Here is a 23329-nt window from a genome sequence, read left to right on the forward strand (position 1 = left end):
CTTCTAGCGTTTGTACTCATGAACTCTGATTTCTGTCCCGATGCCGTAAGCCAGAGGTTCTCAACCAGGTCTGATTTTGTCCTAGGAAGACAAAGTGAAGATGCTGCTAAAGAGAAGCCGAGAAGGGCCCTGAGAGCGGCTCAGCAGTTAGAGCACAGGCAGAGGACTCAGGTTCAATTCCCAGCACCCAGGTGGCAGCTCACAGTTGTATGTAGCTTTAGTTACAGGGGATCTGACACTTCTGGCCTCAGGTACCAGGCACATGTAGTGCACAGACACAGGGCAAAACAACCATACACATGAAATAAGAATAAATCCTAAAAAGGGAAGCCAAGGATGCTAGAAAATACCCTCAGTGTGTAACAAAGCCCCACAGACAACGCCTGCAGAGACATCATTGGTGTCAAGGTTGAAAAACTCCAAACACAGCCCATATTTCTACCCATGAATGTAAAGCAAAGTAGGTCTTGCCATCTGGCAGAAAAAAACTGTTTTGTCTTTTTTTTTTTTTTTTTTAGACCTCTATGGAGTACCCATATACAGTTGCTTGACTAAGGCAGTTCTGAGCTATGTCCTTATGGCTAAACAGCCACCAGCAGGTGTCACTGAGTGTGAGTGAGTTGACCAGACGACTACACAGCGCAACTTCAAAGAGTTGGCTCCAGTTTCTGTCTGAGTCCTCTATCAAAATCTGTTCTGTGACTGAGGATGGAACTTAAGGTGTGAAATGCTTGCTTAGTTCAAGGCCCTACAGTGGTGGTGCACACCTGACCCAAGTACTCTGCAGGTTGATGAGTATCTCTAGTGAATTCAAGGTTAGCCTGGGCTACGAAGACCCTGTCTCCAAAGCAAACAAAAAAACACCAAAATAATGCACTCAGGAGACAGAGGCAGGTAGATCTCTGAGTTTCAGGCCGGCTTGGTCTCCAGAGTGAGTTTCAGGATAGCCAGGACTATACAGAGAAACCTTGTCTCAAAAAATAAAGCAAAAACCCAAAAATAGGGGAGGGGGAGGGACAGGGGAGGCGGTGGTGGGGAAGAGACAGAAATCTTTAATAAATTAAAAAAATAAATTTAAAAAAAAACAAAAATAAAATGATCATAACAGATTTGTTTTCCCAGGGTCATTGGTGACTTGGCCACAGATCTAAGGGTAGATTCTGGTTTGTGTGCAAGTCTGACTTGAGGCTTGCTCTTTGACATGGCTTTAGGCTGTCTGCCTTCCAGCTGATGGTTCCTTTGTCTCCGTGTTGTTCCTCATTGCACTGCGCTCTCTTCTGCCTTCAGTCTCAAGAGCTGGCCCGTGCCACCACGCCTGTCCATGTCTAACTCAGACGTTGGCACAGGCATGTGGGGTGATTTTGTCCGGTCTTACATCTAGACTCCTCTCACAAGTACCAAGCTGCTCTTTGGCATCTCTGCTTGGGCACCCACTGGACAGCTCATCTTAGTTAGGCTTTCTACTGCTCTGATAAAGACCAGGACCCAAATCAGCTGGAGAAAGAAAAGATGTATTTCATCTCACAGTTTGTGATCCATCACCTGAGGGAGTCGGGGCAGGAGCCTACGGCCCTGGAACAGAGGCCATGGAGGAGTTCTGCTTACAGGCGGGCTCCTGGCTTGCTCAGCCTGTTTCCTTATCACGCCCAGAAACATTAGCCCAGTAGTGGTGTTGCCCACAGTCCCTCGTCAATCATCAATGAGGAAAATGTACCACAGGCCAGTATGTGGGGGCATTCTTCAGTTGAAGTTGCCGTTTCCTACACTTGAGCTTCTGTCACGTTGACCTAAAACTGGCCAGCACACACCTCAAATTTAAGGTATCCAAACTGAATTTGTGTTTTCCCCAACTTACTCCTTCAGTTACTTTTAGTTCAGTGATAGCTACCCCTCTGGTTCGTGTCAGAACACAGGCCTGGCATTCTCTTTGATAGGTGTGTGTGTCTTTCACTTCCAGTTAATTGAACTAAAACCCCATTTCTCCTTCCTTCTAAACAGAACTAAGGTGGTGGCTTTTTTTCAAAATGTCTCAGTTCCTTCTCTCGCTGTCTGCATTTAGGCCTCTGGCCATAACCTTTGTGTTTGTGTCCAGCTCACTCTGCAGCTTCTCAGAGCAGGGCTACTTATAAAAAGTCATAAGGGGCATTACCTCTAATTTTTCTTGAATGTCAGTAGATCTGAGATTAGCATAGTCCTGTGACGATAATCAGAGAGATGACAAGCCGTCTTCCTGGCCACCTGGGGGTGGGGGCTGAGAAAGTGTAAAGCCCGAAGGTTTCTCAAGTGGGAGTGGGGTAATGACTGCTTACATGACTCTTTCCCTCTACTAATAGAAAGTATTCCAAGTCTCAGGCCATATCTAATTCACAAGCTCATCCCCAGCACAGGGCCTGGGGGAAGGGTTTGCTTAACAGAACAAACAGCCCTGGTTCTTTCAGTACCTTGTGGACTCAGCATCTCAGTGAGGCACGACATACCTCGAATTCCGCTAAAATCAAAGGCCCTATCTTTTATTATTAAAAAGACTTATTTTAAGCCCCTTTTTATATAAATGAAAAGAAAGATTTTAGGCTGTCTGGAAGGCTCAGTGAGTAAAAACACCAGCCACCAAAGCCTGCTTCCATCCCCGAGACACACGTGGAAGGAGAGACCCAGCCATCAAAGCCTCAGGACCCTTCTTCCATCCCTGAGACACACGTGTGGGAGGAGAGAGCCAAGTCTTGCAAGTTATTCTTTGACCTCCCAAATTTGCACACACACACACACACACACACACACAAGGAAACCAAAACATACTGGTTTGAAAGGAAGAACTTATATTGTAGTCCACAGTACACACAGAGACTGTGAAGTTAACAATGTAATTGCTGCTGCAGGGTAATGGGGCAGACAGAAACTTAAGTCACTCTATAATGACTTACTGTTAAGAATAGTGTGTGTGTGTGGTCAGAGGACAACTAGCAGGAGTCAGTTCTAACCTTCTACTACCTGGTTTCCAGAGATCAAATTCAGATCATTGGCTTGGTATCAGAAACTGTACCTTCTGAGCCATCTCAGTGGCTCTCAAAGAAGAGCATCTGGTCCTAGATGAGGCAGCATGACAAGCCTGTGTGCTGCCTGTGTGCATGGTATATCTGCATGTGTGTAGCATGTGTGCAGCCTGTGTGTATGGTATACCTGCATGTGTGCTACCTGTGTGCAGCGTGTGTGCATGGTATATCTGCATGTGTGCAGCCTGTGTGTATGGTATACCTGCATGTGTGCTACCTGTGTGCAGCCTGTGTGTATGGTATACCTGCATGTGTGCAGCCTGTGTGCATGGTATACCTGCATGTGTGCAGCCTGTGTGCATGGTATACCTGCGGCCAACATGTAGTAGGGAGCAACGAGCTGCATTCCCGCCTCCTGCATGGCTAGCTTTACCCGAAATTATTACACAGAAACTGTATTCTTTTAAACACTGCCTGGCCCATTAGTTCTAGCCTCTTACTGGCTAACTCTCACATCTTGCTTTAACCTATTTCTTTTCTTTTTTGGGGGGGGGTATTTATTTATTTATTTATTTAAGATTTCTGTCTCTTCCCCACCGCCGCCTCCCTTTTCCCTCCCCCTCCCCCAATCAAGTCCCCCTCCCTCGTCAGCCCAAAGAACAATCAGGGTTCCCTGTCCTGTGGGAAGTCCAAGGACCACCCACCTCCATCCAGGTCTAGTAAGGAGAGCATCCAAAGTGCCTAGGCTCCCACAAAGCCAATATGTGCAGTAGGATCAAAGAACCCATTGCTATTGTTCTTGAGTTCTCAGTAGTCCTCATTGTCCACTATATTCAGTGAGACCGGTTTTATCCCAGGCTTTTTCAGATCCAGGCCAGCTGGCCTTGGTGAGTTCCTGATAGAACATCCCCATTGTCTCAGTGTGTGAGTGCACCCCTCGCAGTCCTGAGTTCCTTGCTCGTGCTCTCTCTCCTTCTTCTCCTGATTTGGACCTTGAGGTTTCAGTCCAGTGCTCAAATGTGGGTCTCTGTCTCTGTCTCCTTTCATCGCCTGTGGAAGGTTAATATTCCGGAGGATGCCTATATGTTTTTCTTTGGTTTCTCCTTATTAAGCTTCTCTAGGATCACTAATTATAGGCTCAATGTCCTTTGTTTATGGCTAGAAACCAAATATAAGTGAGTACATCCCATGTTCCTTTTTGGGTCTGGCTTACCTCAGTATAGTGTTTTCTATTTCCATCCATTTGCCTGCAAACTTCAAGAAGTCCTTGTTTTTTACTGCTGAGTAGTACTCTAATATGTATATATTCCATACTTTCTTCATCCATTCTTCCATTGAAGGGCATCTAGGTTGTTTCCAGGTTCTGGCTATTACAAACAATGCTGCTATGAACATAATTGAGCATATACTTTTGTTGTATGATAGGGCATCTCTTGGGTATATTCCCAAGAGTGGTATTGCTGGGTCCAGGCATAGGTTGATCCCGAATTTCCTGAGAAACCGCCACACTGCTTTCCAAAGTGGTTGCCCAAGTTTGCATTCCCACCAGCAATGGATGAGGGTACCCCTTTCTCCACAACCACTCCAGCAAAGGCTATCATTGGTGTTTTTGATTTTAGCCATTCTGACAGGTGTAAGATGGTATCTTAACGTTGTCTTGATTTGCATTTCCCTGATCGCTAAAGAAGTTGAGCATTTCCTTAAGTGTCTTATGGCCATTTGAACTTCTTCTGTTGAGAATTCTCTGTTCAGCTCAGTGCCCCATTTTGTAATTGGGTTGATTAGCCTTTTACGGTCTAGTTTCTTGAGTTCTTTATATATTTTGGAGATCAGTCCTTTGTCAGTTGCAGGGTTGGTGAAGATCTTCTCCCAGTCAGTGGGTTGTCTTTGTGTCTTAGTGACAGTGTCCTTTGCTTTACAGAAGCTTCTCAGTCTCAGGAGATCCCATTTATTCAATGAGGCCCTTAATTTCTGTGCTGCCGGGGTTATATGTAGGAAGTGGTCTCCTGTGCCAATGTGTTGTAGAGTACTTCCCACTTTCTCTTCTATCAGGTTCATTGTGTTTGGACTGATATTGAGGTCTTTAATCCATTTGGACTTGAGTTTTGTGCATGGTGATAGATATGGGTCTATTTTCATTCTTCTACAGGTTGACATCCAGTTCTGCCAGCACAATTTGTTGAAGATGCTCTCTTTTTTCCATTGTATACTTTTAGCTCCTTTATCAAAAATCAGGTGTTCATAGGTTTGAGGGCTTTAACCCTTTTCTAATAATCTGTGTAGCTCCATGAGGTGTGGCTTACCAGAAAAGATCTTAACCTGCGTCTGCGTTGGGTGGGAGAATCATGGCGACTGACTGAGTTGGCTTCTTTCTCCCAGCATTCTGTTCTGTCTACTCTGCCTACCTAATTTTCTGTCCTATTAAAGGGCTAAGGCAGTTTCTTTATTTAACCAATGAAATCAACACAAAACAGAGGACTCCCACATCACCAACAGAGAGTGGAAGTCTGTGCTTTCCCCTTGCTGTGAAGAGACACCATGACCAAAGCAGCTCTTCTAGAAGGAAACATTTAACTTCAGGAGGCAGAGGTTTCATGGCGGGAAGCATGGTGGCAGCAGGCAGGCAGAGACAGAGAGCCCGGGCCTGGCACAGGCTTTTGAAACCCCAAACCCATGGGAGCTGGAGAGATGGCTCAGAGGTTAAGAGCACTGGCTGCTCTTCAAGAAGACCTGAGTTCAATTCCCAGCAACCACATGGTGGCTCCAAACCATCTATAATGAGATCTGTTGCCCTCTTCTGGCGTGCAACTGTGCATGCAGGCAGAGCACTGTATATGTAATCAATAAATAAGTAAAAAACAATCCCAACTCTCAGTGACACACTTCCCACAAGGCCACACCCACTAGTCCCACCCCAAACAGTTCCATTTTCACTCCAACTATCACAGGAACCCTCTTCTATCAAGCCTATATGAAGAAGGTGGCCATGGTTCCTGCTCTGTTATTAAGGGATGCCTTTGTTTTCAGGATGATGTGAAAACTTAGTATCAATTTATAATTGTGTCTAGAGACCAAGTTAAAAAAGAGAAAATCCATCCATTTCTTAGTTGTGACTTATTTGATAAGACTATGAAATTGGACCCTCTCTCTTTGGCTCTGTAGTTGCGCGAATGAAGGAACTTCGTGGGAGCTCCCCATCTGTAGAATGCACATCAGAGCAGAACTTCTCCCAGAGGGCTGCTGTGAATCGAAATGCTAAGAGCTATACAACGTTTAGAATGATCGCTAGCACATAGTGATTGCTCACACCCACGCTTACTATGACACCAAACACCTGGAAAGAGTAGCATGCTGAGGTAAAGTGGTGTTGAGTCATGTGTCTCAGGTCACTCTCCTGGGCTGTGAGAAAACACCCCAACAGAAAGCAATTCAAGAGAAAGGGTTTATTTCGTCTCACTGTTCAAGGGGTACAGTCCACCATGGCAGGGGAGTCAAGGCAACAGGAGCTTGTCATGGCTGGTCACATGACATCCACAGTCAGGAAGCAGACAAGGATGACTTCTAGTTCCAGCGTGTTCTATCTCCTCTATATACAGTCGAGCATCCCCATCCAGGGAATGGTCCTACCCACGTTAAGGTGGGTTTTCCCCCAGCCTGGTCTACAAGAGCTAGTTCCCGAACAGGCTCCAAAGCTACAGAGAAGACCTTTCTTGAGAAACCAACCAACCCAAAAAGAGATGGGATTTCCCACACCAATTCACATAACCAAGATAATCCTTCACAGCCATTGTCAGAGGTTTACCTCAACCTAAATATCCCTCAGGAGGATGCCCAAAGGTTTAGCTCCTAGGTGACTGTGGACTCCATCAGGTTAACAGTTAACACTATTACAGCATATTAAAGTCAGGTGATAGCAAATCGTGAGGTTGTCCTGGTCTTCCCCACTGTTCTGAACTGGGATATGCACTCTTGTAACAACAGCAAAGCCCGTGTGGTGGACCATGGCCCCTGTGGTGAATGTCTGGGGCACATCCTGACTCTGCTTTCTGGAGTGTGTCCTCTAAGGATGGGGTACTAGAATGGCATGCCAGTGCCGAATACTCAGACTTCAGAAAAGAATGCCGTTAAGGGAAAGGGACAAATTTTCAAGTTTTCTGTTTCTCTGGAAGTCAGCTGGATTCTGCTTGCCTCATTTACTGTGTACCAGCCAGTTCAAAATAAAACGCTTGTGCTGTAATTTTAATATCAAGCACATCCCAGAGACTCCTTACACTGGACTCTTGGCAGTGTTTAGCACACAATCTGTGAGTCTAATCACTGTGATGGTTTGGGAAAATCTTTTCATCCCTGCTATAAGGCCTAGGTCCTTCTCAAAGGCAAGAGCTTATAAAGGAGGAATTGAAAGACCCAAAGGCATGGTGGGTCACATTCAGCTCACTGTCTCGTGTGCGTGTGGTGCAGGGATGGGATGTATTTTCTTGATGAGTCCTGTCACACCTGGAAATCACATTCATACACTGAAGGACCAGAGAAACAATGCATCCAGACACTAATGGGATAATTGTCCTACTGGCCTGGGTTTGATCTGCCATCGTGCCTCTTGTGGGACCCTTGAGGAATGCACACACAGACTGTTGGAAAACTCACAGACTGTTTGTCTTGCTTTTCTATTGCTGTGTAGAGACGCCATGACCAAGTCAACCTAGAAAGCATTATCATTGGGAGCTTGGTTATAATTTCAGTGTCAATAGAAGCTATGGCCATAATGCAGGGAGAATGAGAGCAGGCAGGCATGGCCCTGGGGCAGTAGCTGAGAACTCATATGTTGAGACAACAGCCATAAGGCAGGGAAAGAGCTAACTTGAAATGGCAAGAGCTTTTGAAATCTCAAAGCTTACCCCCAGTGACAAACCTTCTCCAACAAGGCCACACCTTCTAATCCTTCTTAATCAGTTCCACTAACTGGGGACCAGGCATTCAAACACATGAGCCTATGGGGCCCATTCTCATTCAGACCACCACACTGTTTGAGCTCACTGAGAAGCTGGGTTGGACCCCACCCCCTTTTCAAACTTAATTCTGTTTGTCTCCAAGTGTCCTCTGAGACCCCCAGCTCATACCTAGACAAGATCTGACCTCTCTTGTCTCTGACAGGAAGAAGGAACAACAGGTATCTCAGAATAGTAAGGAGCATTGTGATCTTGAGAACAGCTGAGGTAAACCATCTCCAACAAGGGTGATGATTGTTTATCCCTTAATATCACAAGAGTGAAGATTGTTTGTTCCTTCTGCCGGTGGAAATGGGAAGCCAGTGCCTCAGCCATAGGAAGCTAGTTCATCTGTGAAAAGAGCGCTCTCAATCAAGAGCTCTGGCCGATTGCCTCAGTTTCTCTGGTATGACTTATTGATGATGTTCCCTGTCTGTTGTTTGCTGTTGTGTTTTTACTTGGCAGCCTATCCAAGAGGACACTCTGCTGCACCCATGACTCTCTGCTTGAACCCCGCTGGCTCCCGCAACGAGACATCTCTAGCCAATTTCTGCTGGGTGATTATAGGTGCCCAATTTGGTAGTGTCTTATTGTCTAATGGTCTATCTACTTGTTTTGATTACACTGTGTAAAGATGCATCACTGTGACTGGTTTAATAAAAAGCTAAATGGCCAATAGCTAGGCAGGAGGTATAGGTGGGAATTCTGGACAGAGAGAGAGAGAGCAATGGGAAAAAGAAAGGGGAAGTTGCCAGTCAGAGGCAGAGGAAGCAAGGACATGCAGGAGAGGAAAAAGCCATGTGGCAACACAAAGGCGAGTAGAAATGGGTTAAATTAATGTAGGCTGTACGAGGTAGTGGGGCACGCCTAAGCTGTAGGCTGAGCTTTCATAATTAATAAAAAATCTGTCATTTTTTGTGAGCTGGCGGCCCTATGAAAAAGCCACTACAGGGGCTGGAGAGATGGCTCGGTGGTTGGGAGCATTGCCTGCTCTTCCAAAGGTCCTGAGTTCAATTTCCGGCAACCACATGGTGGCTCACAGCCATCTGTGGTGGGGTCTGGTGCCCTCTTCTGGCCTGCAGGCATGCACGCAGATAGAATACTGTATACATAATAAATAAATAAATAAAAAAGAAAAAGCCACTACAACTGTTTGCTATTTATTCTTTTCCTATTAACTTCTGTGTATTTGATAAACTCATTTGTGAAGGCATGGCTGTTACAGAACACTCTTTAGACCATACAGAACACTTGGCAAGTTCCTTGAGCTTCCTCTGCCTATATTTCCTGTAAGTTTGAAGTAGTAGTGGAAATTCTTGGTTATTAGTGTTAAATTGTTAAAATAATACATTCAGAATCAATGAAATAACTTTAAAATCCTTTGAAATGACTATATAAAATTGTTTTAAAGTCTTAAACTTTCAGGAACCATTTGGGTTTAGGGAAAGCTATTTGGAAAGTCATGTAGGAAATTTGGGTTTCTTGATTACTTTTCTAACCCTACCTGAGTGTATTTAAGCAGACCCTGGAGAAAGCTCAGAGTTCAGATCAGAGATCTAGCTGGGTTGTGGTCACCAGCATTTGAGGACAGTCATGGGAAAGTTGACAGGCAACGGGATCCTGTAACCCTGTAGGCTGTAGGTCCTACGTGGTTACTGATCCTGTCCTTTCTGAGGTAGACTTCAGCCACAAGGTGGGGTATGTGGAAAACATCACTTGGTACCCAGGAGGTAGCTCTGAGTGCTGGGATGTGTGACATGGGGTGGGGGGCCGGGGAAGCCCAGCTGGAGAGCTCTCATTGGTGGACAGCCTGCTGATGCAGCCTTGAGAATCCCTGGTCCAGCTGGACCTACAGCCTCGCTTCTCTGCTCCCCTCTGGTTTAGAGGCCATGGCTCAGGGGGTAGGGAAGGACAAGAGCCATTAGAATTCAGTTTTCTGACTGCTGGTGGTGCATGCCTGTAATTCCCCCACTCATGGCCCTTCCACGGGAAGACTGGGACTGCAGGCAAGCGTAGACTAAAGGGAAGACATTATCTACTAAAACCAGGTTTTTGTTTTGTTTAGTTTTTTTGAGACAGGGTTTCTCTGTGTAACAGCCCTCGTTGTCCTGGAACTAGCTCTTGTAGACCAGGGTGGCCTCGAACTCAGAGATTCGCCTACCTTTGCCTCCTGAGTGCTGGGATTAAAGGTATGTGCCACCATCGCCCAGCCCTAAAACCAGTTTTTAAAAATATACAACTTTGGTTTGCACCTTCAGTTTGGTTTTACTGATGTGTAAAGTGTTAGGCTGCTGTGGAGGTTTTTGCTTAACCTTCTGGAATTATGGACGTACAGCAATTGTAACCACCAACCAGGACTAAGTCCGGCAGAGGTTAAGAATTTTTTTTCCCCAAATCCTACAGCTATTGAGAAGGAAGGTAAACCAAACCTCAAGTGTTGTACAGTATAGACTTCAGACCCCTTCGCTGACTCCCTGCCACCAGTCATGAAAACAGTGCTGGCCTGTCTCACTTCACCAAGTCTGCATTCTTTCTGCCTTGCAATTTCTCCATTCAGCACCCTCATATGACCTACAGGTGGAAGGGAAGGAAGGGGGAAGTCATCCCAGGACTTGGCTCAGTGCATTGGGTGTCAGCTTCCAGCCCTAGTCCTCGGGCTAGCTATAATTAGCCAAGTGGGGCCCGCTGCTGGGATCGGTACACAGCGGTCCTAAGCAGAGTGGGGACTCAAGTGAGGGCAAGCGGAAGCCTGGCGTCTCCTGCCTGGGGCTAAAGCAAGCGGAAAGGCGGGCTTGACCCTGGCCTGATGGCTACAGGTGTTTGTGGTTTTGTTGCACTCGGAGAACCCTACAGTTACTATTCCAAAGTTAGCGTGTCCCCTTGGGGTGGAGCGAGGGGCTGATCGCTCTGTGAACTGCAAACAGCTCTGCTTTTCTGGGCGCATATCAGGCATCCTTCGCTCGTGCCTTCGCCAGCAATCTCACAAGCCTGAGCCGTGAGCTTTTTTCCTCAGACTTGGAGCATATCTCCTTTTCTTTTCGGAAGGACGGCCTTGAACTCCCTTTACCTGCCCGAAGAACCTCCTCCTGGTTTCCCTCTCCCGACGAGGACCCTGGTTTGCTTTCCTTTTCTCCGGCAGAGCCTGACCCCAGCCTCTTGGTTTCAGGAAACCTTCTCTTTCCAGCTTCATCCCTGGAGAACCGGAAGGAACAGGATGACTGCGACGACTCGGCAGAACCTGAGCTGCTGTGCAGCATGGAGCACCCCGGTCAGTTCTTTGCTGAAGCACAGAGGCTGCGGGAGCAGAAGTTGCTGCTGGATGAGGAGGTGTCAGTAGGGGGACAGGTATACGGGGTGCATCGGGTGATCTTGGCTGCAATCAGCAGCCTCTTCCAAGGCAGGCTGCGGGGCGGTGGAGGTCAGCAGCCACGCTTCAGCCTCGACGTGACCCGGAGGGGCTGGGAGGCTGCAATGACCTTTGCCTATGAGGGGGTGCTGGGCCCCGCCTCGCAGGGCGAAGTGCTGGCTGCTGCAGAGGCGCTGGGAGCGCCCCGGGTGAAGAATGCGGCCCGGGTGAGGTCAGAAGGGCATGGCAAAGCCAGCGAAGACGAAGAGAAGCTCAGCCAGGCAGAGGAGCTGAGGGAGAACCTGCACAGCATTGAGCGTCTCTATCGAGAGGGCGTCGGGTGCGACTTGGAGTTGGAAGCAGAGGGCTACCGCCTGCGGGGTGAGGGCCTGGGAGCAACTGCTAAGAATGCATGTCTCAGGGTTTTGTTTATTTTGCGGTGCTAGGGATGGAGCCTAAGTCCTCACTTCCATTCTACACTGCCCCCCCCCCCCCCCCCCCCCCCCCCCCCCCCCCCCGCCCGGTGTCAGAGTTTTGGATCATCGCTCCAGCAAGTATGTCCTTTTTGGTGCTTTTCCAGCGCCACCAAGAGATGCGCATGCGCAGTTGAATTGTTTTCCTAGATGCCCTAACAAATTTGAACTGATAGTTCAGGCGCTTTCCCCCCTTGCCCAGTAGCCAGATTTCCAGCCAGCTGGCTGGGGCTTACAGTTCAGTCCATGGCAGTAAAACAAGCAGAAAGTGACTGACTGGCTCAGGTTAGCCAGAGGCCCTTGACATCGTCTAAGCACACAGCCAACAAGAGACAGTCCGTAGAAGTCTCCCAATGTGTCCTTTCTCCTCGGTGTGCTTGACTCTGGCAGCAGACTCTAGTCTGCTTCCTCTAACCAGTGGATATCAACCTTCTTACTGCCGGGACCCTTTGATATAGTTTCTGGTGTTGTGGTGACCCCCAACCATGAGATTATTTTCGTTGTTACTTTATAACTGTAATTTTTCTACTGTTGCTGGGTGGTGGTGGCCCACATTTTGATCCCAGCACTCGGGAGGAAGAGGCAGTGGATCGCTGAGCCTGAGGTCAGCCTGGTTTACAGAGGGAGCTCTATTACAGCCAGGGATACACAGAGAAATCCTGTCTCAAAATTGATTAATTAAAAAAACTAAATTGTGAGTACCTATCTCACAAACCAAAATAAAAAGGGAAAGAAAAAACAAATCTAGGGCCTTGTGACACACAGCTGTAGCACTTAGGTGGCTACAAAGGGAGGGTTGTCAGGAGTTCAGGGCCAGACTCTGCTGGTTCCAGAAGTGCTCAGTCACACCCGTGAGTGCTTAGCGGAGGTTCTCCGGAAGGAGAGCTATCCATGACTTTCTGCCTCACGGCATCAGCTAGAGGGTGATGCTTTACAGTTTCATAATTATAACATTTTCATGAAGGTTTGGGGTTCCCACATAGTCATAATGCTACATGGGAACCCATCACTTTAAATCTTAAGGTACAGCAATGAGTAAGAGGGAGATTCCAAGTGGCTGTGAGCTTTTCACAACTGAGTCTCAGATACAGATGCTGCTGATATGAAAGCTGATTTCCCAGAATGTAGATTTTCTCAGACAACATGGACTAGGAAGCTCTAACTAGTGCTTGTTATCTGGGACACACCAGGCTACTACCTACTGCTTAGAAAGACAATAGAGACATCATTATCCTCAGCTGCCCTCTGAGAGGTACACTTTCCACAACTGGTCTAAAAACAGTGTGGAATTCAAAAGATTCAATCATGGGGAACACAGAGACCTGACTAAGACCTCCTGAGACAGTTTCTAGCAGAAACTCTTTCTATCACGAAACACTTCAAACACAAAGCAAAAATTAACACTCAAACGTTCATCCCACTGGATGCCATTATGTCTAGTTCATTTCATCATTCTGCTTGGCATTTTACTGAGGAATATGTGTTTTAAAGCAAACAGAGAAGAGGACCCAAGTGCAGCTCCCAGCATTGTCACTGGGCGGACCACAGCTGTCTGGCCTCCATAAGAACCCATTCTCACGTGCACCCACCCACACATAGACACACACATGGACATAACTGAAAACAATTAAGACAAATCTTTGAAAGGGATATTTGAGCTTTTACTTTCTGTTTTATTTTTTCTTTGGATAGAGTCTCACCAAGTTTCCCAGGGTGGTCTTGAATGCATTCTTTAGCCCAGGCAGGCTTTGAACTCATGATCATCTTGCCTTCATGTAACTAGGGCTTTGTAGCCTTCAACACAAAGCCCAATTCTATTAAAACAAAAACCCTTCTCTACTTAAAAAAAAGTATTGCATATAATTATGCGTGTGTGAGAGTATGTGTGTGTGTGAGTAGCAGTTCACGTGTGTGAGAGTATGTGTGTGTGTGAGAAGCAGGACCTTCCAGAGTCGAGGGCAGCTCACAAGAAGTGGCTCTCTCCTTCCATGTAGCTCAAAAGGCCTTGATCGGTCTTGATGAGAAGTCCCTTTACGCACTGACCCATCTTGCCTGCCCTCTGTTGTTTCTTTCTTTTCTTAAAGGTATATTTGTTTTATTTTATGTGTACGTGACTGCCTGCATGTATGCCATGTACCACATGTGTTCCTGATACCTACAGAGGCCAGAAGAAGGTGTCCAGTCCCCTAGAACTGGACTTACAGCAGTTCTGGTGGGGTGGCTGATGACTGTGACTCTTGCAGCTATAAATGAAAAGCATCTCTTGGTTTTGTTCACAGTGCACGGAAGCCTTTAAAGTTGTCCACTGGTCTATTCAGTTTGTTTTGTGTTCCCTATTAGCAAACAGTGAATACAGGATTTTCTCATCTGCATGCATTAAGACTGTTTTTCTAGCTGGGTGGTAGTGGTACATACCTTTAATCTCAGCACTTGGGAGGCAGAGGCAGGTGGATCTCTGTGAGTTTGAAGCCAGTGTGGTCTATAGAGATCCAGGACAGTCAGGGCTGCACAGAAAATCCAAAAAAGAAAAGACTGTTTTTCTAACTGACATGGACCTAAAATGCTAAAATGTCCTCCAGACACTAACATGAGCATAATATATGACACTTGAGAATTTTACAATAGTCTGGGGACAGTAGCGCATGTCAGGTCTGCACACTAAGTTCCGGACCAGTCAAGACTACATAACGAGGCCCTGTTTCCAGAAAGCAAGAGAAAGATATTAAAGCAAAGATTCTCCAAGTTACTATAGGGACCTATGGAATCATAATCCAGGAATGGGCAGCGAGGGGCTGAAACCCAGGCTTTGCGTGTGCTAGGCGGGTGCCACAGCACTGAACTACACTCCCAGAACGAAAGCTCCCACATACATCATTGGAATAGCAATGCTATAAGTCAGGCTTATGTTAGGATCGGAGGTAGCGGCCTCGCAACAGTGTGGCTTTCCTTTGCTTCCTCCCTATTGCAGTGCACCGAGTAGCCCTGGCCTGTGGCAGCGAGTTCTTTGGGGCCATGCTTCTGAGTGGGATGAGGGAGTCCCAGGGCACAAAAGTGTCTCTGCGTACCATCTCTTCGCAAGACCTGAGACTCCTCGTTTCGTTTGCCTACTCTGGAGTTGTACGAGAAAGATGGCCAGGATTGTTAAGAGTAGCCCAGGCTGCGCTGCAGTACCAAAGCTCCTCTTGCCTGGATTTGTGTCAGAGAGCCTTGGCTCAAAGCCTCTGCCCTGCTCTTTGCCTGGCTTTGTTTCCTATGGTCGAAGCTCCTGGTTTGGAGAAAGTCTGGGGAAAAGCCCATCGTTACCTCCTCTCTCATCTGCCTGCTGTGTCTTTGTGCCCTACTTTCCCGTCGTTACCGGCTACCTGCCTGGCTGAGCTCTTGGATAGTGATGAGCTCCACGTACAGGAAGAGTTTGAGGCTTTCATGGCTGCACGGCGCTGGCTGGCTGCGAACCCTGAGACCCAGGAGTCAGAGGCCAAGGACCTGCTGCGATGTGTCCGCTTCGGTCGCATGTCTACCCGAGAGCTGAGAAAGGTGCGGGCAGCTGGGCTCCCTCCACCTCTGTCCCCCGATCTGCTGAACCAGCTGATGGTGGAAGCCGAAATACCAGGTCAAGAGAGGTGGAGGAAGCCTGACCAAGCGCTGGTGGTGATTGGTGGGGATGGGCTTAGACCTAACATGGACCGAAGAAAGCCATCTTGCAAAGTGTGGTGGGCCCGGGCTTTCCGCTGTGGCATGGGTCTGGTACGCACTGTGGAATGGTGCCGGCTGCCAGACCTGCCTGCCCCAGGGCGCTTTCGCCATGGTGCTGCAAGCCTAACAGGAAGTGAACTCTATGTCTGTGGGGGACAGGATTTCTACAGCAATAGCAACACTCTGGCTTCAACTCTCAGGTACCATCAATGTGTAGTAGGCCCCATGTGGGCAAGCAAGAGAAAGTGTCAATCTGGCGAGCCATAGGCTCCAAGGGTCACCCTTTCCGTATCTTTCCCATTGTGTCCAGGTGGAGCTCCAGTCAAGAAGACTGGGAGGAAATGGCACCCTTGTGCCAGGCTCGGAGCTTCTTCCCTCTGGTGGTGTTTGATGGAGAGCTTTATGCCCTGGGTGGACGGGGCAATGGTGTTGCCCTTAACTCCGTTGAGACCTATAATCCTGAACTCAACGTCTGGAGGTAAGCAGGCAAAGCGCCATGGGGAGAAACTAGATTTGGAACAGGAGAGTGAAGCTGGGCACGGTGGCACACACCTGCAATCCCAGCGCTTCAGAGGTGAAAGCGGGAGCCTAGGCTATAGCAAGATCTACCTCACAGTAAAAGGAAATGAAGTTGAACATGCCGGTTGCCTGATCTTCTGTTCTGCTCTCCCTCAGGCCGGCACCTGCTCTTCCAGTACCATGTTTCGCCCATGCAGCTGCAATCCTCGAGGGTCGATTGTATGTAAGCGGTGGCTATAGTGGGACCGGCCAGTTCTTGGACTCCTTGATGATCTATGACCCCAAACTTGAGAAGCCTGAGACACTTTTGAGCCCAATGCGAGTAGCACGGGCTAGTCATGTGATGGCTGCTCTGGGTGGGAGGTTGTATGTGGCGGGTGGACTCGGTGACACTGGGGACCTGCTGAGCTTTGAGGTCTATGAACCGAAGATGGATAGCTGGACTCACCTGGCACCCCTGCCCTCCTCGCATGTCGGGGCTGCAGGTGCTGTTTTACAGGGGGAGCTCCTGGTACTGGGGGGCTACAGTCACCGAACGTACGCCATCTCCCACCTTGTCCATGCCTACTGCCCTGGTCTGGACCGCTGGCTCTGCCTGGGAACTCTGCCCAAGCCTCGCGCCGAGATGCCTGCCTGCATCCTGACATTGCCCAGTGTGCAGCACATACCTTTGGTCCCTACTCAGCACCAAAACAAACCTGCTGGGTGACTGAGGATCGGCCATGTTCGAGGGAGGAAGGGATAAGAATACAATGACAGTGACAAAGGGAAGAAATTATGAGAGGGTTGAAAAGTTGTATTGGTTGCTTGCTTTTAAAAGTCGTTATCATTAGAAAGATTCTTATTACTGCAGCTCTGGTTGGCTTTGAACTGGGTGTGTAGCCTGGCCTGGCCTCAAACTCAAAGTCCTGCCTCCGTCTCCTGGGTGCTAGGGTTGCATGTGCTACCCCACCTTGATTGAGGACAGGGTCTCTTGTATCCTAGGCTGGTTTATAACTCCCTATATAGTCAAGGATGACCTTGAGCTGTTAATCCTCCTGCCTCTGTCTTGAAAGCACTGGGTTCACAGGCATATACACCTGATTGGTGGCCGAGATCAAACTCAAGACTTCCTGCATGCTAAGCAGGTACTCTGCCAACTGAGCTACGTCCCTACCCCTGAAAGAAGACTTTATTCTTTTTTGTTTGCTTATTTTGTTTATACATTGTTTAATATTTATTTATTTCATATGTATGGGTGTTTTGCTTGCATGTATACCATGAACCACATGTTTATCTGGTGCCTGCAGAGGGCAGAAGAGGCAGCAGATCCTCTGGAACTGGAGTTACAGATGGTTGTGAGCAGCCGTGGAGTGCTCAGAACTAAACCCTGGTCCTCTGGAAGAGCAGCCAGAGCTCCTAACCAGCGAGCATCCTCCAGCTCTGTATGCAGTGTTTTGAAGCAGTCTCGTTACGTAGTGCAGATGAGAATGCTTTCTTCTTGTTGGTATTTTCCTCCACCCTAGACATGGAAGCTCATAAACTCCCTCTGTGTATATGATCTGTACCAAGGAACAGGTGGTTCTGGAACTCGTGGGAAATGGGCCTTCCAGGAATAACTCCACAAGGATCAGTTAGGAATTTTAATGAAGGAAGTACAGCTCGCTGGGAGCTAAAGCCGGAGCTCATTAATAGAGTGCCTACTTAGCAAGCAGAAGATTCTGGAACGACAAAAATCAAACTTCAGTCAAAGTATAGGGACCAGAAAAGGACATTGGGACAGTTGGGAAATTGATGTAGGAATGTGGAGGGATTAAATGCCCCCCCCCTTCTCGGCAATTAGCGTTTATTCTCCCATCTGCAGGATACCTACATCTTCCCAACAAAATTCTTCCTAGGGTAGCTAGGCCCATAGCTAGCTCCATAGGCTGCCTGTAGAGTCTCCCCATTAGGTCTAGACATGGTGGTGCACACTGGAAATCCCGGCATTCAAGAGGCAGAAATAGGAGGACAAGGACTCGAGACTTTTTTAAAAGTACCAAATCAAACTCAACAAAACAAATAAAAGCATCAAGAAGGAAACCCTCCTAAAAGACTTGGACTGCAGAGAGACCTGAAGCCATGCAGGTCTACCAGGGTGAGATGGGGGTATTCATGGGGGCGGGGAGGAGGAGCAAGACAGAGGCCAAGGTGTCCATGGTGGCGAAGGGAAAGTCTGAGGCTGGGAAGACGGGAAGAGTCCACTCCAATGTCTTTCCTTCCCTTTGATGAACTCAAGAATCAGGACTAGAAAAAGGGCAATTGTGTGAGTCCTGTGGGATCAAGAGGGCGAGAGACCACGGCTGAGGAAAGTGAAGGCCAAGGACTTGGGAAAGCAGTTTCTTCTTGTCAGTCCCTTCCCACATATTATTCTGAACCTGTTTTCCTCTTCAGGTTTTCATTTGTTTTAGGCAAGTTTGTGTGCAGCCGATTCTAGCCTTGAACTCATTATATAGCTGAGATGACCTTGAATTTCTGATCCTCCTGCCTCCAACACCAGAGTGCTGGGATTACAGGTGTGGGCCACCATGTTAAACTGTATGTTTCTGTTTAAATAGACAAGGAATAGAGTTGATAATAAAAAAAAAAGTTGAGTAGAATATATACAAGAGAGAGACTGAAGAAGAAAAGGAAATCGGGGGACATTTTGCTTGTGATATGTTCATAAAGATGGCTATAAATAAAGGTTTCATAATGATGAAATCCTTGTCTGGAAGTCTCTGCTATAAACAACATTCAAAGTGAAAGTCCCCAGAATTTGACTTGGGTATTATTCTATGAACTATTATTATTAGTCTATGAAATCCCCGTCCATTTGTTGCTGCCAATGGCACAATCCATGGCCGCCCTCATTCCTCTCATCTTTCTCCAGGATCTGAATCTCATCCAGAAACTGTCTCTTCTCTTAGCTCCAGAGGTAGCATAACCTCATGACCTCCACACGTATGCCCTAGCACATGCGCCAGAGCAACATGTATCATACATTCGTGTGTACAATAATAAATAATTTTTAAAAGTGAAAACTGTACAGAAAGATTATTTAATAGAATTGTGGAATGGAGAGATTTTGAAGATAACATAATTCAAATATTTTAAGATTTATTAAATCTTAATTTATTTATTAAATATTTATTGTTTGAAAATTTGAAACATGTATAGACTGTGTTTTCCTCAGAGCCATCCTCCCATTTCCCTCCAGCCCCTCCCACACTCCTCAACTTTACCATCCCAATTTCTTGTCTTCTTTTTATAATCCAATGATTCCACTTAGTGCTGCCAGTACGGGGGTCTCTGAGACTACCAGGGCCAGCAATGATCTGAGAGAGGCAAGAAGGAAGCCAGGTTCAGCAAGACAGCCCGTGCTGGCTCACACTTATAGAGTCTGACCCGAGCAGTCTATTGTACGCATATTTAGATGAGCACAGGGTAACTTGGGAAACACTTTCCTGGTGTAATATAATCCCCTGTGCACAAGGAGGCATAATTCCATTGAAACTCAACTCAAAGTACATGTCACATCTTCCAAGATAGAGGTTCTAGAGATAGAACCTGTATTTGCTGATAGGCCCCAGTCAGACCCACAGCATAGAGGTCATCGGGATATCAGCCACCTCTGGTCCTGGTTGTTGGAGCGTGGGGGAGCCTCTGGTCACACAGATAATGTAAAGACTATTAGGTATTGTAGATCCTGGTTGTAGGAGGTTGGTATGGCTAGGTTCAGATAACAGATCACCAGGCTATTAATCCCTTCCATTCCCAGTCTTATGGGTGGAAAACCAAATTATATATCCTTTTCTTTAAAAAGACAAGCCTTGCAAACCTTCCAGGTTTCCCTCATGGCCTGAAAGCGCAAGGACCTTTGCACAGCCAACCCTACCAGTATGGGCATGGGTTTTCCAGAGAAGACAGGACTGCTGTACATAGAAGCTCACGTGAACTGTGACTGCAGAGAGTCAAGCCAGACAGGAACTCTGGCATAGATCATGGAGGGTCTCACAAAGTAATAATACCCCTAGCTGGGTAGCTATTGGCAATCGATGGCTGCTGGGAACTGGAGGATGAAACAGTTTTACTACATTTATTTATTTATGTGTGAGCGTGTGTGTGTGCGCGCACGCATGTGTGTGTGCATACATGTTCAATTACCTCAGCACGTGTGTGAAGGTCAGAGGAAAGAAGTTCTTTTCTTCTACTCTGTGGGTCTCAGAGATCACTCTTAGCTTGTCAGGCTTGGTGACAAGTTCCCTTATCCCCTGAGCCATCTTGCTAGGCCACGTTCTCTTAAAATTAAATTTTATGTATTATTGAGAGGCATGTGTATGTGTGTTTTGTGTATGATTATGAGCACTCATGAACCACGGTGCATATTCTGCTGTGCTTCTGCTACTGTGATAAAGCACTGACAGAAACAACTTGGAAAGGAAAGGGTTTATTTCTTCTTACACGTTATAGGCCATTTGTGGAGGGCAGGAGCTTGAGGCAGGAACTGATGCACATCCTCAATTAAGATTTCCTCTTCCCAGGCAGCTCTAGCTTTTGTCAAGTTGACAAAATCTAGCCAGCCCCGTGTGTATGCAGAAGTCAGATGAGAACTCTGGGGAATTAGTTCTCTTTTTTATGGGGGAGGGGGGTTTCCAGAGAAAGAACATAGGTCATCAAGCTTCCACAGAAGTGTTTTTACACACTGAGCTGTCTTGCACGTCTGCAATCTATTACTTATAAAGGGAGGAAAATAAAGGGAGGTGCTACACCTGCGGAGTTTAGAAAGTGAAGAGGAGTGGGAGGGGAAAAGAGAGCAAAGGATGGATTACTCGAGCGTAGCCTCTGAGTGCTGTAACTGCATGAGATCTGGGGAGGCTGGAAGACAGGGCCGTCCTAACCACTCTCTCATGGTATAGACTGTGTTCTAAAACCTTTGGGATTTTAGACAATAATTATGAATTTATACAGTTTCTGGTAATTACTGGGAACTTATGTGTTTGTTTACACATACACACACATGTGGGTCCATTTCTGAAAGATGTTCATGTATTGTTACCATAGTTGACTCAGAATATGGTGACTTGTGTTTCCTCCCAGAATAATGAAACAGATAAAGTCTTGAAAGTCTACTGAGCTAGAATTACAAACACGGGCACAAGTCCCAATTCCATTGCTGCCTTGGAAGCCATGAACTGGTCATCCACTCAGGTTCTGTGCTAAAGTCCTAATCCATAATATTGGCTCACACTATAGTTCCCTAGGTTATAAAATAGGTTTGCAGAAAATTAGGACACAAAAGGCACAAATTAGGAGAGACCGGTTAAAGACTCTTAATGACTTCCAAAGATTGTTAGGAGACATTTCCAGTCTATGACCGGCTGTTGGGGTAACACCTGATCTAATAATTCATTTAAACACAACCTTAAATGGTGATAAAGATTTGAATAGTTCCAGAGAATTAACAGCTGAAGCAGAAAAGGAATTGACAATTGTTGAGGAAAAATTGAAGGAGGCACACGTGGATAGGGTAAATCCAAATCTTAACTGTATTCTAGTCACATTGCTTCCAGAATTTCTCCTATGGGAATTTTTTTTTTTTTTTTTTTTTTTTTTTTTGGTTTTTCGAGACAGGGTTTCTCTGTGGCTTTGGAGCCTGTCCTGGAACTAGCTCTTGTAGACCAGGCTGGTCTCGAACTCACAGAGATCCGCCTGCCTCTGCCTCCCGAGTGCTGGGATTAAAAGCATGCGCCACCACCGCCCGGCTCCTATGAGAATTTTAATGCAAAGGGATCATATTATTTTAGAATGAATTTTTTACCACATAAGCCAAGTAAAAAATTAAAAACATATGCGAAAAGTCTCTGAATTAATTATAAAAGGTAAATTGAGACTTTGTCAATTAGCAGGTATAGACCCAGCCAAGATTATAGTGCCTTTCACTACTGGAGAAATATAAAAGTTATGGGAAGACAATGAACCATGACAAAGAGTTTGTACTTTTTTGGGGGGAGGAATTAGTAGCAATTATCCCAAAAAAAGAGATAGACTTAACCTTATAAAGAGAACGTCTTGTATTCTTTCCTGAATTGTACGTGATGCACCAATAACTGGAGCCCATACATTTTATACTGATTCAAATAAATCAGGGAAGGCAGGTTACAAATCAGAAGAATTAAGCAAGGTGGAACAAAGCCCTTATAATTCTGTCCAGAAGGCAGAATTAATGCCATTCTCATGGTGCTAAGGGATTTTAAAGAACCCCTTAATATAGTTACTGATTCACAATATGCAGAAAGAGTTATCTTACATATTGAAACCAGTGAATTTATGCCAGATGATACAGAATTGACTTCATTATTTATCCAGGTGCAAGACATAATCAAAATTAGGTTTTGTCCTATATACTTAACACACATCCAATTCCATATGGGTTTGCCAGGTCCTCTAGCACAATGTAATGCAGAAATTGATCAATTATTGATTGGAAGCATGTTACAGGCCTCAGAATTTCATAAAAACATCATGTCAATAGCAAAGGTTTAAAGAAAGAGTTTTCCATTACATGGCAGCAAGCTAAAGAGATTATAAAGAGATGCCCTACTTGCTCTTTATATAACCAAACACTGCTACCTGCAGGGAGTAACCCAAAGGGAACTCAAAGGAATGAAATCTGGCAGGTGGATGTGTTTCACTTTGCAAAATTTGGAAAAGTAAAATATGTACACCACACCATTGACACTTATTCAGGCTTTTAGTGGGCAACTGCTTTAAGTTCAGAAAAGGTTGATTCAGTAATCATACATTTATTAGAAGTTATGGCCATCATGGGTATACCTGCACAAATAGACAGCTAATAGTCCAGCGTGTGTCTCTAGGAAAATGAAACAGGTTTTTTTGCTTATTATAATATTAAGCATGTTACAGGTATACCAAATAATCCTACAGGTCAGGCAGTTATAGAAAGATAAAATCAAACCATAAAAGATATGTTAAACAAACAGAAAGGGGTGGAGATGCCCCCAAAAATAGATTGCATAATGCTTTATTAACCTTGAATTTTCTTAATGCTAATGAGAAAGGGACAACAACAGCAGAGAGACATTGGATAATGGAAAAGTCTTCTGAATTAAATCAACCAGTTTATTCCAAGGATGTGCTGATCTCGCAATGGAAGCCAGGAGATGTGCTGCGTTGGGAAAGGGATTTTGCTCTTATTTCCACAGGAAAAGAAAAATTGTGGATACCATCAAAATTAATAAAGATTCAGTTTGAAGAGGAGAAACCTCTTGGAAAGGAGAAATGGCAGCTCGTCCACAATAG

General features: G+C 46.1%; 1 protein-coding gene across 2 annotated transcripts; it reads left to right on the forward strand.

Moving 5' to 3' along the window:
* Positions 1 to 11117: 11117 nt before the first annotated feature.
* Positions 11118 to 18987, forward strand: Klhl33 (kelch like family member 33). 2 transcript variants are annotated; one of them, XR_007589697.1, is made up of 4 exons: positions 11118 to 11705; positions 14766 to 15331; positions 15801 to 15968; positions 16166 to 16301. XR_007589697.1 is itself a non-coding variant. In XM_050129529.1 (3 exons), exons 1-3 carry the CDS (start codon positions 14810 to 14812, stop codon positions 16716 to 16718), a joined length of 1602 nt encoding a protein of 533 aa, XP_049985486.1. In that variant the 5' UTR covers positions 11720 to 14809; the 3' UTR covers positions 16719 to 18987. The 2 variants fall into 2 exon arrangements, 1 of the variants encoding a protein (XP_049985486.1); XM_050129529.1 differs by lacking the exon at positions 11118 to 11705 and having other exon boundaries at positions 11720 to 15690; positions 16166 to 18987.
* The last annotated feature ends 4342 nt before the right edge of the window (positions 18988 to 23329 follow it).

The sequence above is a fragment of the Alexandromys fortis genome, unplaced genomic scaffold, assembly GCF_014885135.2.
Source record: "Alexandromys fortis isolate MF-2015 unplaced genomic scaffold, M_Fortis_MF-2015_v1.1 scaffold_285, whole genome shotgun sequence".
Taxonomy (NCBI): Eukaryota; Metazoa; Chordata; class Mammalia; order Rodentia; family Cricetidae; genus Alexandromys; species Alexandromys fortis.